Below are 12,303 nucleotides of genomic sequence, written 5' to 3'. Positions count from 1 at the left end.
TGGTAGGGAGGAGAGGGAGGAGGGAGGGAGGTTTCGGTAATGGGCCACAATAATCAACCACATTGTGTATTGACAAAATAAAATTTTAAAAATTAAAAAAAAAAAAAAGTGTGAGCATCCCATAACATTGTGTACAGAAAAACATTATTTTCACTGAAAATTGTTAAATAATGTAATTTGTTTCTAAGTGTTTCATATGTCATGTTAGTATCTATAGTTGCCTAATCAATGCTATTTGATGAGTACATTTATTATTCTTTTTATTGATTGTAAGCAGCAATTCATATCATTTAGTCATTTTTGCAAAATGTGCTTCTAGGATAAGAATATGGACTATTACATAATTTTTTTTCTTTTAATTTTTGTGTTGTGTAAATTTTTGATGCTGTAATTCTAAATGTATTTTAAAATCTTAGGGCCGGCCCGGTGGCGTACTGGAGAGTGCGCCGCTTGGGAGCGCGGTGGCACTCCAGCCGATGGTTCGGATCCCATGTGGAGACCGGTTCCCGCTCACTGGCTGAGCGCGGTGCGGACGCAACACCGAGGGTTGCGATCCCGTTGCCACTCAGTAAAAAAAGACAAAAAGGGAAAAACAAAAAACAAAAAACAAAAAAAAAACACTTAGCCTTACATTTTTTAATAAACTATGCTGAGTATCAAACCATAAAAATTAATTAATTAATTAATTAATTAACCATTGTTTAAGTTAAAAAAATAAATAAATAAAATAGTGGTCAGGGGCGTGGTTCTGAGGACTTTAAAAGAAAAGGAGAGTCTGTCTGTCTTGCTCTCTCTCTCTAAGGCCTCACCTATGACATACTGAATCAGAACCTTGGAGGGGGAGAGGGCAGGAATCTGCATTTTAACAGGCTCCCCCCAGTAACCAGTGGTGAAGGGTGCCATCTGGGGCCAAAACTTCTGGACAGGGGATTCCAAGCTTCTGTCTCCAGCCCAGACTGGTCTCCTGAATTCCAGACTTGTGTATGCCACTACTATTTGACATCCACCACCTGTATCTCAAATATAAGCACCTGAGCTTTTGACCTGCCCCCCGAAACCAACCCCACCCACATTCTTCCCCGTCGCAGTTAATGACGGTTCCATTCTTCCAGTAATTCCAGCCAAAAACGTTAACATCAATTCCACTCCTCTTGAAATTCCCTTGGCTCTACCTTCTCACCACCCCCACTGCTACTACCGTGGTCTGAGGCCTGAATTATTACAATGGGTTCCTAAATGGTCTCTGTTTCCATCCTGGACCCACCTACAGCTCATTCTCAGTACAGTAGCCAAGGTGATCATGTAAAACTAAGTTAGATCATGCCACTTCTCTGTCCCCAACTCTCTAGTGACTCTGTCTCAGAGTTAAGGCCAAAATGGCCTCCAAGGCCCTCTGCTCTGGCCCTGACTTTGGCTCTATCATCTCCAGACAATGGCTCCTCCTTGTTCACTCTGCTCCAGCCACACTGGCCTCCTTGCTGCCTTTCGAACCTGCCAGTCCCACACTTGCCTCAGGACCTCTGCATATGCTACCGCCCCGGCCTGGAATGCTCTTCCTTTAGATATTCCCATGGCTTGCCCCCTTACCTCCTTCAAGTCTTTGTTCAGATGTTAACTTCTCAGATCTCACATAACATCTCCCCCACTCCACCTTTTTCGTTATCACCATTAACACCCTGTAAGAGTTCCTTACTTGTTTTTGTCTGTCTTCCCCACTAGAATGTCAGCTCCATGAGGTCAGGGATGTTTTTGTCAGTTTTATTCACTGCTGTATCCCCAGAGCCCAATCCTGGCCCATAAGAGGTGCTCAATAAATGTTAACTGGATGAAGGGGGCACCTGAAGCCTGGAGAGAATTCACTCAAGATCATAGCCATCCAGAATTAATTGCTTTGACTCTTAGAACAAATAAAGCACCAAGCCCACAGCTCCTGCCCAAAGTCCGTCTCACAGCCATGCCAGGTCCTGGACCTCACCCCCAGGACAGGGCTAAGGGAAAGTCCAACCTCAGGGGGTGCCCGTCAGACTCTGCCAGGACTGGGGTGCTCATATAATCAAGTCAAGGGGCCTCAATGGAAGGGGAGAGGAAGGGGCTCCTCAGAAAGCGGCAGTCGGGAGGTGCCACAGCCTAGGCACCCCTCCCACCCCTCCACCGCCTGAGGGCAGGCATCAGAGAAAGCTGCTGGGCCCCAAAGCCTGACCCCAGGGGGTGGGGGAGGGAAGGAGGGCCCACAGTTCTCAAGCAGAAGAGTGGAAGAACACAGAGCTTCTTCAGGTCGCACAGCTGCACAGCAGGGAGGTTCCAGATGCCCCATGCTCCTGGTTGTTGGCTCTAAACCAGCAGGGGGAGCCTGCCCCACAAGGTCCAGGCGCTGCCACCGGGTGCCCTCTGGTGGCCAGGCTGGTTAGAGCCAGAGGGCAACCGTGGATCTCCCCTAACCCCTTCCAGGGGAGGGGACACTCCTGGGCCTCCTCCCCTATGCCAGAGTTCCAGCAGCACGAGTGAAAATCCAAAGGGAGGGGGACATCAGCAGCCGTGGGTCTGGCCAGGGCACACCCTGACCAGCAAGGTGAACCAGTGGTGACATCAGTGAGCACAACGCCCAGCCCATGAAATACCCCCCTACCCACCCCCAATCACCAAGGAGTAACCAGGCCTAGGGAGGGGGTGGCACCCGCCCAAGGTCACCCGAAAACAGGTGATGCCAGGTTGGCCTGACTCCTCCTCCTGCTGCCCTGCCCTCTGTCCCTCCAGCTGCTCATCCGTAGACGGGGAAGACTTCCCTCCCAGGCCAGCTGAGATGCAAAGAGGCCAGCCATGAGTTAAAAAGTATAAAGTGCAAATATCAGCTGGCTTTTATTGAAGGCCTACTGTGTGCTGGGCATCACGTCTGCAAGGGTCCACTCCCAGTTCCCTGCACTTCCCACTGGCCAGGGGAAGAGGGTGCTGGCGAGACACAAACATCGACCTGGGGAGGGGGCTGAGGTGGAGGTAGAAGGGGGCAGAGGGACCCAAGCGGCTGAGTCCTCAGGGAGGGCAGGGCTCCCTGGGTCTGTTTGCTGCTTGAAACTGAAGGCTGGGGAGCCACCTCCTTCCTTGCACCCCAGGCCCTGAGTCAGGCAGGGGCATGTGAGTCCTGCCCTTTTGTTATGTGACCTTTGAAGAATGAGACTCATCTCTGAGTGGTTTCTCCTGACATAAGACAGGTCCAGAGGACACAGCGGCCATGCCTAAGGTGGTAGCCAGGTCTCCACTGGATCTATGGCTCTGGCCAGCAATCTCCTCTGCTCCCCAGGCAGTGGTGGCCTGTTTCTGGGTGTCCCTTTAGAGCCACCACCTGGAACTGGTGGGACAAGAGGGGAGGAAGAGAAAAACAGAAAGAACTAGAGTCAGAGAGAATCAGAGAGAGACAGACACTGACAGATATAAACAGACCAGAGACAGGCAAAGAGAGAAACAGCTAGAGAGAGACGCAGAGATAGCCAAAGACAGACAGAGGAGAGTCAAGATAGCTGAGAAGGAGAAAAGAGAGACCCAGACACAGTCATGCCATAGAAGGGGAGAGAAAGCCCAGGCGCATGGGCCTCACCTAGAGCTCGTCCCGGGGATGAGGGCGGAGGCTGTGCCCACTGCTGCCAGCCAGGTCCACGCGGGGGCCGCGCAGGGTCTTTTGAGAGCCACTCCAGCTGATGAGGCGGCCGCTATCGTCGTCCCAGGGGGAGGATGTCTCCGTGTCACTGAGCCATTCAGCATCCCCTGCATAGTGGGTGGGGGCAGCGAGCAGAGGCCGGGCCGAGAAGGCCCGCAAGTCCCGTGGCCAGAAGTGTGCCTTGTACTGCTCACTGTGAGGTGGGAGGACAGCTCAGGGGGGCTGAGGTGGGCCCCTCCTCCCAAACTGCATGCCAGGCCAAGCCGGCCACCTCACCTGCCAGAAGCACCCCCCTGCCCTCCCCATCTAGTCTTCACAAGTCCTGTAGCCCTGAGAGGTAGGATTTCTATTATCCACATTTTCCAGATGGGGGAAACGGAGACTCAGAACAGGGAAGTTATTTGATTAAAACCATACTGGCAGTCCAGAATTCACACCTAGGTTGGTCTGACTCCAGCACTAGGCAGGGCTATTCCTTGGTGACCTGGAACTCAGCCTCCCCGGCTGCCCACCGACCCGGCCCTACCACGCTGCTGCCCTGCCCCCGACTGAGCCTCACTTGGGGTGCCGGTCAAACATGATGGGCAGGAACTCGTCCACAGGCAGCATGCGGTGCAGGGGCTGGGAGGCCAGCAGCTTGCGGGCACCCGCCTGGCTCAGGGTGTATGCCAGCGTCCAGTAGGAGTACCCAGCCACCACCAGGCCTGGCAGCCCCTCCACAGAAACCTCCTCCTCGGGGTTCACCTGCTTCCGGCCGAGGTAGCTGCAGGTGACACCATGGGTTCCAGGAGTCACTGTAGGTCCTAGAGTATCATGGGACCCTCTTCCAACCCCCTCCTTCAGGGCCAGGCTCTGGTGGGGAGGGCTGGCCAGGACCCAAAGCAGAAAGAGACAGACCCCAAGGCCGCCTGCCCCCTCCCTTGCCCATAGAGATGCAGGCTGCCTACATCAGGTCCCATGGAAGTTTCTCTGCCTCCACCTCCTCCATCAGCTGCTCTAGCCGCCCCCTGAAGTTGCTCTCAAAGCGCACGTCGTCCTCAAACACCACGACCTTGGCCAGGCCCCTGGTAACCACCTGTGGTACACGGTGGGGTGGGAGGTGGCTCTTCAGATTTGAGCTATCCCCTTCCCACCTGGCTAAAGCAGAAAGACTCCTCCTGGCCTCAGTTATATTCCAAATGCTCAGCCCTGGCCATGTCATGCAGCTGCTCCAAAGCCTGCTAGGGCTCCCACTGCTTGGGACTAAAATCCCAACCTCACTCTGGTATTCAAAGCCCCCTAGGTCTCCAGTCTAGCTCTCCAAATAGAATCATGATGGTAGTCATGAACCATGCTACATTCATTGAGTGCTACTATATCTCAGGGGCCCCAGGGAGACAGGAGACATGATGATCCCCCTGTTGTGGAAAGGAGATGGACACACAGCCAGGAAGTGGTAGGACCAGATTGCAACCTGCATCTGCTGGACTCCAGGGCCCAGTTCCTCACTTTGGCCTCCTGAGATTTCCTAGAGGAAACTGGGCTGGGTAGGGGTAGGGGAAGACCCCAGCCCCCAACATCCCAAAGAAAAAATACTTTTTGCAACTTTTAGAAATGTAAAAAAGGGCTGGCATGGTAGCTCAGTTGGTTAGAGGGTGGTGCTGATAACACCAAGTTCCAGGGTTCGACCCTGTACCAGCCAACTGCAAAAATCAAACAAAACCTGTGAAATCAGCTCAATAAATGGTGAACTATGTCATCCTTCAATTTGTTCAGAGATGGTAAAAATAAGTGCAAATATAAATACAAGTTCACACACACATGCACATATATTTTGGCTGCAGTAGAAAATAAAAATGAGGAGTGTCCTGGAGGGGTGCCCCCAGAGAGCCCCCTTCCTCTCTCAGCTACTCTGCCTGGCACTCATGCCCCCAGCCCTGGGGGCCGAGGCTTCCTGGCCAAGTGCTAAGCAAACCCTGGCCTTCCTTTTCAGTGGTCCTCAACACACCTTCCTGCCTCAGGGCCTTTGCCCCACCGTCTTCCTCTGCCAAGAAGGCTCTTCTCTCCACTCCTCAATGGAGAGGCCCACACTGACGTCCCGCACCAGGCCAGGAGGTGGGGCCAGTCCACCCTCTCAGAACAGCCTTGTAAACTTGGTTCTTTCTAATTTCTGTGCCCCCCCCTCTGGTCCCTGAGCCCCAGGAGTATCCCCCTATTGCAGGAAGGAAACAGACATGCATTTTTCTTGTTCCCCTCTGTGTTCTCAGAGCAGAATATGTCCTAGCACACAGCAGGTGTTCAATAGAGGCTGTGCAATGGATAAAGGTACCCCTCAGTGGTGCCCAGTACAGTGTTGAACACAGAGGAGGTTCAAAGCTGCTGGCCGGATCTTCGTGAATGTTCATTCACTCACTCACTTACTCATTCACTTCAGTGCTGGGCAGAGAGCCGTGGAGAAGACAAACCAGCTCCTGCTCTCCCAGAGGGCGCACATCCTCACCTCCTCCCAGATGGAGTAGTGGCTGAGGAAGCAGCCCACCTCGCCCTTGGTCAGTGTGCGGCCCGAGTAGGGGTCCTGGTAGCCAGGGAGCAGGTCCACGCCAAGGCTCCTGATGACACTGCTATTGAGCATTCTAAAGGACACAGGTGAAATGGGGTTAGGGGTGCCAGCCAGAGATCCCCTCCAGAGGGGCTTGGCTTGTGCATGTTGAGGACAGCCACCCTGGAGTCTGGTTTGAAGGTTTGTAATGCTTTTGTGTGGCTGAAGCTGTCAGTGACTGGACCTGGGGAACCGTAGCCACCTCAGGAAGCCAGTTATGACAGCACAGGGGTGACCCTTGGGGGAAGGGGGGTGTGGGGACTGCCTGAGCGGGAAGCACTCTAGCATGAATGTGGGGAACATGGTAGATATTTCTTGGGCAGAGGCCCAAGCAAAGGGTGGACAGCCTGCAGTCAGAAAAGCTGGGGGCTTGAGGCAAACAGCAGTTGCATATAGGGCTGTATGACCCCTGGTGGCCAGAAGAGCCTGGCCTCTGGACTCCCCTGGGGAACGTGGCTGACCTGCCCCACCCCCACCCATCAGGGACCTAAGGATGGAGGATAATAAGACTGAAGATACCTAATCCTTTGGAATACTTACTGTTGTGCCCTAGCTAAATCTTTACTGAACCCTTCCAAAACCCTAAGAACAAGGCACAATTATTTGCCATTTATACAGTAGAGCTGAGAGATAGGGACAACTAGCCAGAGGTCACACAGCTGGTTAGTGGCAGTGCTGGAACCCAGGCCCTGGAGCTTAAACGCTGCACACTCCTCCCTCTGGCAGATGAGGTGGCGAGGGAAGACGTCTTGTCCTGTGCTTGTCTGACCTGGAACTCCCTGAGACTCAGGCCCTATTTGGATACCTCCTGGGACAGGAAACTCATTCAACTGCTTTTCCCACTCCCAGGCAGCTCAGAGATGGACCGCGTTGCCCCCCAAATTCCCAGGAACCCCTCCCCAGGAAGCGTCACCGGCCATCCACAGCATCCACCACACGTCCAGAGATCTCCATCTCCCAGAGCGAGCTGAGCATGCGCTCACGGCGGTCAGGCCTGCGGGCCAGGCTGATAACAAAGACCTGGAGGAGGCAGCAGCGTGAGTGCAGGGGGAGTGGGTGGGGAGAGCCCATACACCTCCTGACCCCAATCCCGCAGGCTGGGGAGACTTACCTCATTAAATCCCATCTTGCTGGGCTTCTTCGGGGGCCGAGACACGTGAGCTGAGGCCTGCATGGGGGGCCCATCCACTGCAAAGGGAAATACCCCTCATCATGAGTCCCTACTGCCTCCTATTAGCAGCGACCCTGGAGTCCTAGCCCTCTGCCTCATTCCTGCCTAGAAGGGAGGGCCTTCTGAGATCACCGAATCTACCTGCCCCCATTGTAGAGATGGGGAGACTGAGGCCCAATGGGGAAAGGAACTTGCTCAGAGTCATGGAACAAGGCAAGAGCAAGGCTAGAACCCCAAGCCCGACGTTCACTGAAGTCTGGGGCCTAGGAAAAGAGGCACCAAGGGGAGGCAGAAAGCCACAGCAGCAGGTGGCCAGAAAAGGCTCCAGTCCTCACCCAGTGCTTCCAAAATCAGGTGGATGAAGTTGACCCTCTCGTTCTCCAGTCCCTGGTGAGACTTCACAGGCACGTTCATGTACCCATAACGGTGCTCATTGCACACGTGGACCGAGACCCCTACAGAGAGAGACTGAGTGAGTGCTGGAGTTGGGGGGTAGGGCTCTCAGAACCCAGCCCAGAAGTCCTAGGCCCAGTACTCCCAGTGACCCAATGTGTGAGTCTTCTCTGAGACTCAGTTTCCCCACCTGTGGGACTGGAGACAGAAAGGGCCTGGATCATGTAATATCTAAGGGGTCTTTCTGCTGAGATGGTTTATTCATTCCACAAACCTGTCTAGGGTACCTGCTGGGCACTGAGGATACGGTGGTGAGCAAGACAGAGTCCATGCCCTTGGGGGATCAAAGCGAGAATGGTGCAGGCAAACTCCCACCTGACTACAGTCACGTAATTCCAGCAAGCCCTGCTTTTCCATCCTCTAAATCTTCCCACCTCTCCCCATACCTGCTGCCCTGCCCTGATCCAAGCACCATCACCTTTTGCCCAGATCCCTACACTTCACCCCACACCCTCTGGTGCTCCCCTCCATGTGCCTTCTATCTGGCAACAACAGTGATCTTTTTTCACCCCTTCACTATTTGTCACCTTTATTATAATTATCCTCAGGGCAGGTGCAAAGCCCATGCCCAGTATGGGACCAAGCCTCAGTCCATGTCCTGAATTACATTCTCCACTGCCTTCTCAAGAACCTTACTCCAACATTAGTGTCTCTGTCTCATGCTCATCTTCAACTCTTTCTCAGGACTGGATTTATCCCATCCACACCCAAAGGCTTTCTAGTGACTTTCATCTTAAAAATAACTACCAAAACCAGAGTGATCTTTTCATTGTGCAAATCTGATCCCATGACCCTCTATGGCTGACCAACACCCTCAGGCTAAAGACCAGATGCTCACCTGCCACGTCCACACAGGCTGGCCCCTGCCTACCTTTCCTGCCTCAGCTTGGACTGTGCCCCCTCGCTCGTGGTGCTCCAGTTATCTACCTTCTTATGTTCCCTCCCGCCACAGTGCCTTTGCATCTGCTGGTCCCTCAACCTGAAAGAATCTGTTCTGCTCAGTTTGCCTTGTTAATGCCTCCCCATACTTTAGATCTCAGCCCCAAAGTTTGCTTGCTCCAGGAAGCCTTCCTTGACCAGGTCAACTCTAGTCTAAGCTTCCAGAGCACCTATAACCAAGAAGTTCTTCTTCCTGTCACAGTTGTGATTGGACATTGATTTGTGTGGTCCTTTGATCGACTGATCTGGGCGCTCCAGAAGGGCAGGAACTGTCTGAGTTTACTCACCACTGTCTCCCTAGTGCCTGGCACATAGCAGATGCTCCATAAATATTTGCCTAGTGAAGGAATACATGAAAATGCCATGACGGGGACAGCCAAAAGAAGGGCATCTAACCCACCGCGGCAGTGGGTTCAAGAAAGGCTATGATCCAAAGGACAAACAGGAGTTAACAGGATGAAATGAGGAGCAAGAAAGGGCATGCTAAACAGCATGGGAACAGCATGCCCCAAGGCCCAGAGGCCTCTAAGGAATGCTCAAAGAGGGCTGGTCCTCACCAGCAGCCTGACAGGCATAAGCGAAGACGATGATGTCGTCGAAGGGCCAAGTGTAGTTGGGATGAGGGGGGTAGAAGGCGAGCTGGGATGCCCCCTCAGCCCCCAGCGATACCAGGAAGGTAGAGTGGACCATGGGGACACGGAAGCAGCCTCGGTGCTGGCGATTCTTGGTGGGGAAGTACTCTGCTGTGCGGCGGTAGTAGCCCTGGGGAAGGGAGATGCCCTGGGCTGTGAGAGGGCTCCCCCTGACATGGCCCACAGACTCTGAGGCCTTCAGGCTCTCTGGTCTGCATGTCTCTCCTCCCTGGCCTTACCTGGGGGGTGATCCCGCACCAGAAGTTGGAGTAGTAGGTCTGGGAGTCCAGCATTGGGGCCACCACTGGCAGCCCCTGCTCCATCAGAAGCCGCAGTGTCTGGTTGTTGGTCAGAATGTTGTCTGTGTCTGCAAACTTTGGGGAGGGGGATGTCATAGGCCCCAGCCCTATCTGTACTGCAGCCCCCCAAGGAATTCACTGTCTGGGATCCTTCCAGATTGCCAGAGACCCAGAGTGACTCCTAGGATCCAATGGGAGTTCCCTTAGAGAGGTCTAACCAAAAAACCCAGTAGATCTGTTTCTGGACCAAGGATCTAATCTGGGGCACTGGCTCAAGGATTGGGTCCAGAGATTATGATTACACCTGAGTTGCTGATCTAATAACCTTTTCTGAGATCTGGCTTAGGGAATGGATCTCAAGACCGACTCTGAGCTGTAGTCCAGGGATCCAGGCTTTAGCCCAGGAATCTAGGATCAATATATATCCTGGGATCTTTCTCAGGGATCCAAGTTTAGTTCCTAGCCTGGGCTCAAACATAGGGATACAAGCTCAACATTTGGTCTGGGCTCTGGCCCAGGTAGCCAGCTGAAGGATCCAGCCCACAGGTGGCTCAGTCACACCAAGATTTCTGTCAGGGACAAATACCACCACCTTTCAGAAGCCCAATCCTAGGCGCCAGGCTTCCTTACCAGGATGTAGTCAGCCCCCCAGCCCCTGGCAAAGGTCAGGGCTTCCTGCTTCAACTCCATCAGAAACTGGTGCCTTTCTTTGGTCCAGTGCTTGGGACCCTCTTCATCTGGGTAGGGCCTGAGGGGGTAAAAAGATAAGATATTCCCATGGTGTAGGTGCCTCTCCCTCTCTGCAGGGCAGGGAACAGAGGCCTGGCCTGGTGTGGCACTGGACTGTCCCTTTTACTCTCCGGGTTGAACTGTTCTCCATCTTCCCCAGCACCCATCCCCTCAGATCGCCACCTGGGCTCCCCCTCAGGTCTCCAGACCACAGCTGCATAGTCATCGCCCACAGCTGCCAGCCACTCCTGCAGTATCTCTGTGGTGTTGTCTATGTTGTGGTCCGTGGCACACCTGGGGACACAGGAGGAAAAAGGGTGAGAGGGTACAGGCACAGAAGGACTGAATACAAGGCAGCCTTGACCCCAAAGCAACAACACCTTCAAGGCCATCCTCCCCTGGGAGCGGTGGTGTGTAGGTGTGCTACAGCAGAGCACACAGGGAGGCAGGACAGCCTCTCCCTGCTGTGTGGCTTCAGGCAAGTCCCATCCCTCCCTGGGCTTCACTTCCTCCCTCTGTAATTTTAAGCTGTCCTGCCTCCATCATGAGTCAATGTAAGATGACTACTGCATTTTGAAAGGTGAAAAATCCCTCAACCTTAAGGATCACACCTGACACATCCCTGGTTTCCTTCCTTCCTGTGTGATCACAGGCCAGCCCCTTACACCCTCTGAATCAGGACTAGACAGAAGAGCTGCTGCTTTCCTCCACCCACAAGTTGTAATAAGGACCAAAGCACGCTGTGGGCATCCCTGAAAAGTGCTGATGGGCCCGAACTCTTGCTTCACATCACAGCCTCCCCTCTCCTGGGGAAGGGACTCCCATACTGGAGGTGGGGGGCTCAGCCAAGAACCCAGGTTTTAGGTGATGCTGCGCCTTTAAGCCAATTCCCCAGCCACGAAGACTGTGAAGACTAACTACGTGTCAAGTCTCATAGGGGTGGGAACTAACTCACTCCCAAACTGTGGTAATTGTGGGCAGCCTCCTCAGGCCATGGCTCCAACCCCAACCCAACTTTGGTGTGTTGTGGGGGGTGGTTTGTCATTTTTTGCAGTTTAACCCCAGCTTCAGCTTGGGACTCCTCTCTGTTCTGGCTTCGATAGACTGGGGTGTTGTGGCCTCTGATTCCAGTGCCACGGAGACACGGGGTGCGGGATGGGGGCTCCAGGGAGGGGGCGCTGCACTTGACTGACAGGACCCAGCCCATTGGGAGAGGGAGCCAGTCCGACTCCCTGCACAGCATGGAGCTGAGGGCTAACAGCACCCCCACCTGCTCCCTAGGGACTTCCAGCCTGGCGATCCCTGCCACGCCGCCGGGCCCCAGAGGACTCCCGAGGTTCTGTCTGCCCCACTCCAAGTCAAACCAACCACAGGTCCCACAGGGGTTGAATTTGGGCTCTGAGGGCTGAGGTAAGGACTGCCCCAACTTATACCCAGGGGAGGCCCCAAAAGGTGGAGTACGGGGTCGGAAGGAGAATAGGTGTCCCTGGGTGGACCTAGGGCCTCAGAGGCCTGTCCTCGCCCGCCAGGGGCATAGAGGTCCGGTCCTCGGGCAGGGGTCTGTGGAGGGCCCGTCTGGGAGGAGAGAGACCTGTCTGGTGGTGTCTGGGGGCGGAGCGGCCTGCGAGGGTCGGGGGTAGGTGTCCAGTGGGTGCCAACGCCCGGGTCTCTCTCACCAGAGGGCCAGTCTGGCCCGGGGGTAGTCCAGCCGCTCCAGCGCGCCCAGGTAGTGGGGCAGTGAGTGCTCGGCATTGCGGGCCAGGATGGCTAGGACCACGGCAGGCAGCGGCGGCTCCGCGACGCCCGCAGCCTCGAGCCGCGGCCCCAGCAGGAGCAGCAGCCGGAGCAGCGGG

At 54.5% G+C, this 12,303-nt stretch overlaps 1 protein-coding gene across 1 annotated transcript in view; it reads right to left on the bottom strand.

Moving 5' to 3' along the window:
- Positions 1 to 3,589: 3,589 nt before the first annotated feature.
- Positions 3,590 to 12,303, bottom strand: part of CERCAM (cerebral endothelial cell adhesion molecule) — a 9,376-nt gene continuing 662 nt past the window's right edge. The window contains exons 2-13 of the mRNA XM_008579611.1: positions 12,127 to 12,302; positions 10,634 to 10,744; positions 10,352 to 10,469; positions 9,662 to 9,796; positions 9,348 to 9,552; positions 7,734 to 7,853; positions 7,339 to 7,415; positions 7,141 to 7,247; positions 6,129 to 6,261; positions 4,597 to 4,724; positions 4,209 to 4,412; positions 3,590 to 3,842 (exon numbers count right to left, since the gene is read on the bottom strand). Coding sequence (XP_008577833.1) covers positions 3,590 to 3,842; positions 4,209 to 4,412; positions 4,597 to 4,724; positions 6,129 to 6,261; positions 7,141 to 7,247; positions 7,339 to 7,415; positions 7,734 to 7,853; positions 9,348 to 9,552; positions 9,662 to 9,796; positions 10,352 to 10,469; positions 10,634 to 10,744; positions 12,127 to 12,302 — 1,767 coding nt within the window. The remainder of the gene's footprint in view (positions 3,843 to 4,208; positions 4,413 to 4,596; positions 4,725 to 6,128; positions 6,262 to 7,140; positions 7,248 to 7,338; positions 7,416 to 7,733; positions 7,854 to 9,347; positions 9,553 to 9,661; positions 9,797 to 10,351; positions 10,470 to 10,633; positions 10,745 to 12,126; position 12,303) is intronic.

This window comes from Galeopterus variegatus, unplaced genomic scaffold (genome assembly GCF_000696425.1).
Source record: "Galeopterus variegatus unplaced genomic scaffold, G_variegatus-3.0.2 Scaffold80, whole genome shotgun sequence".
NCBI classification, from domain to species: Eukaryota; Metazoa; Chordata; class Mammalia; order Dermoptera; family Cynocephalidae; genus Galeopterus; species Galeopterus variegatus.
The sequence above is the reverse complement of the archived record's forward strand: the minus strand, read 5'-3'. Positions and strand labels throughout refer to the sequence as shown.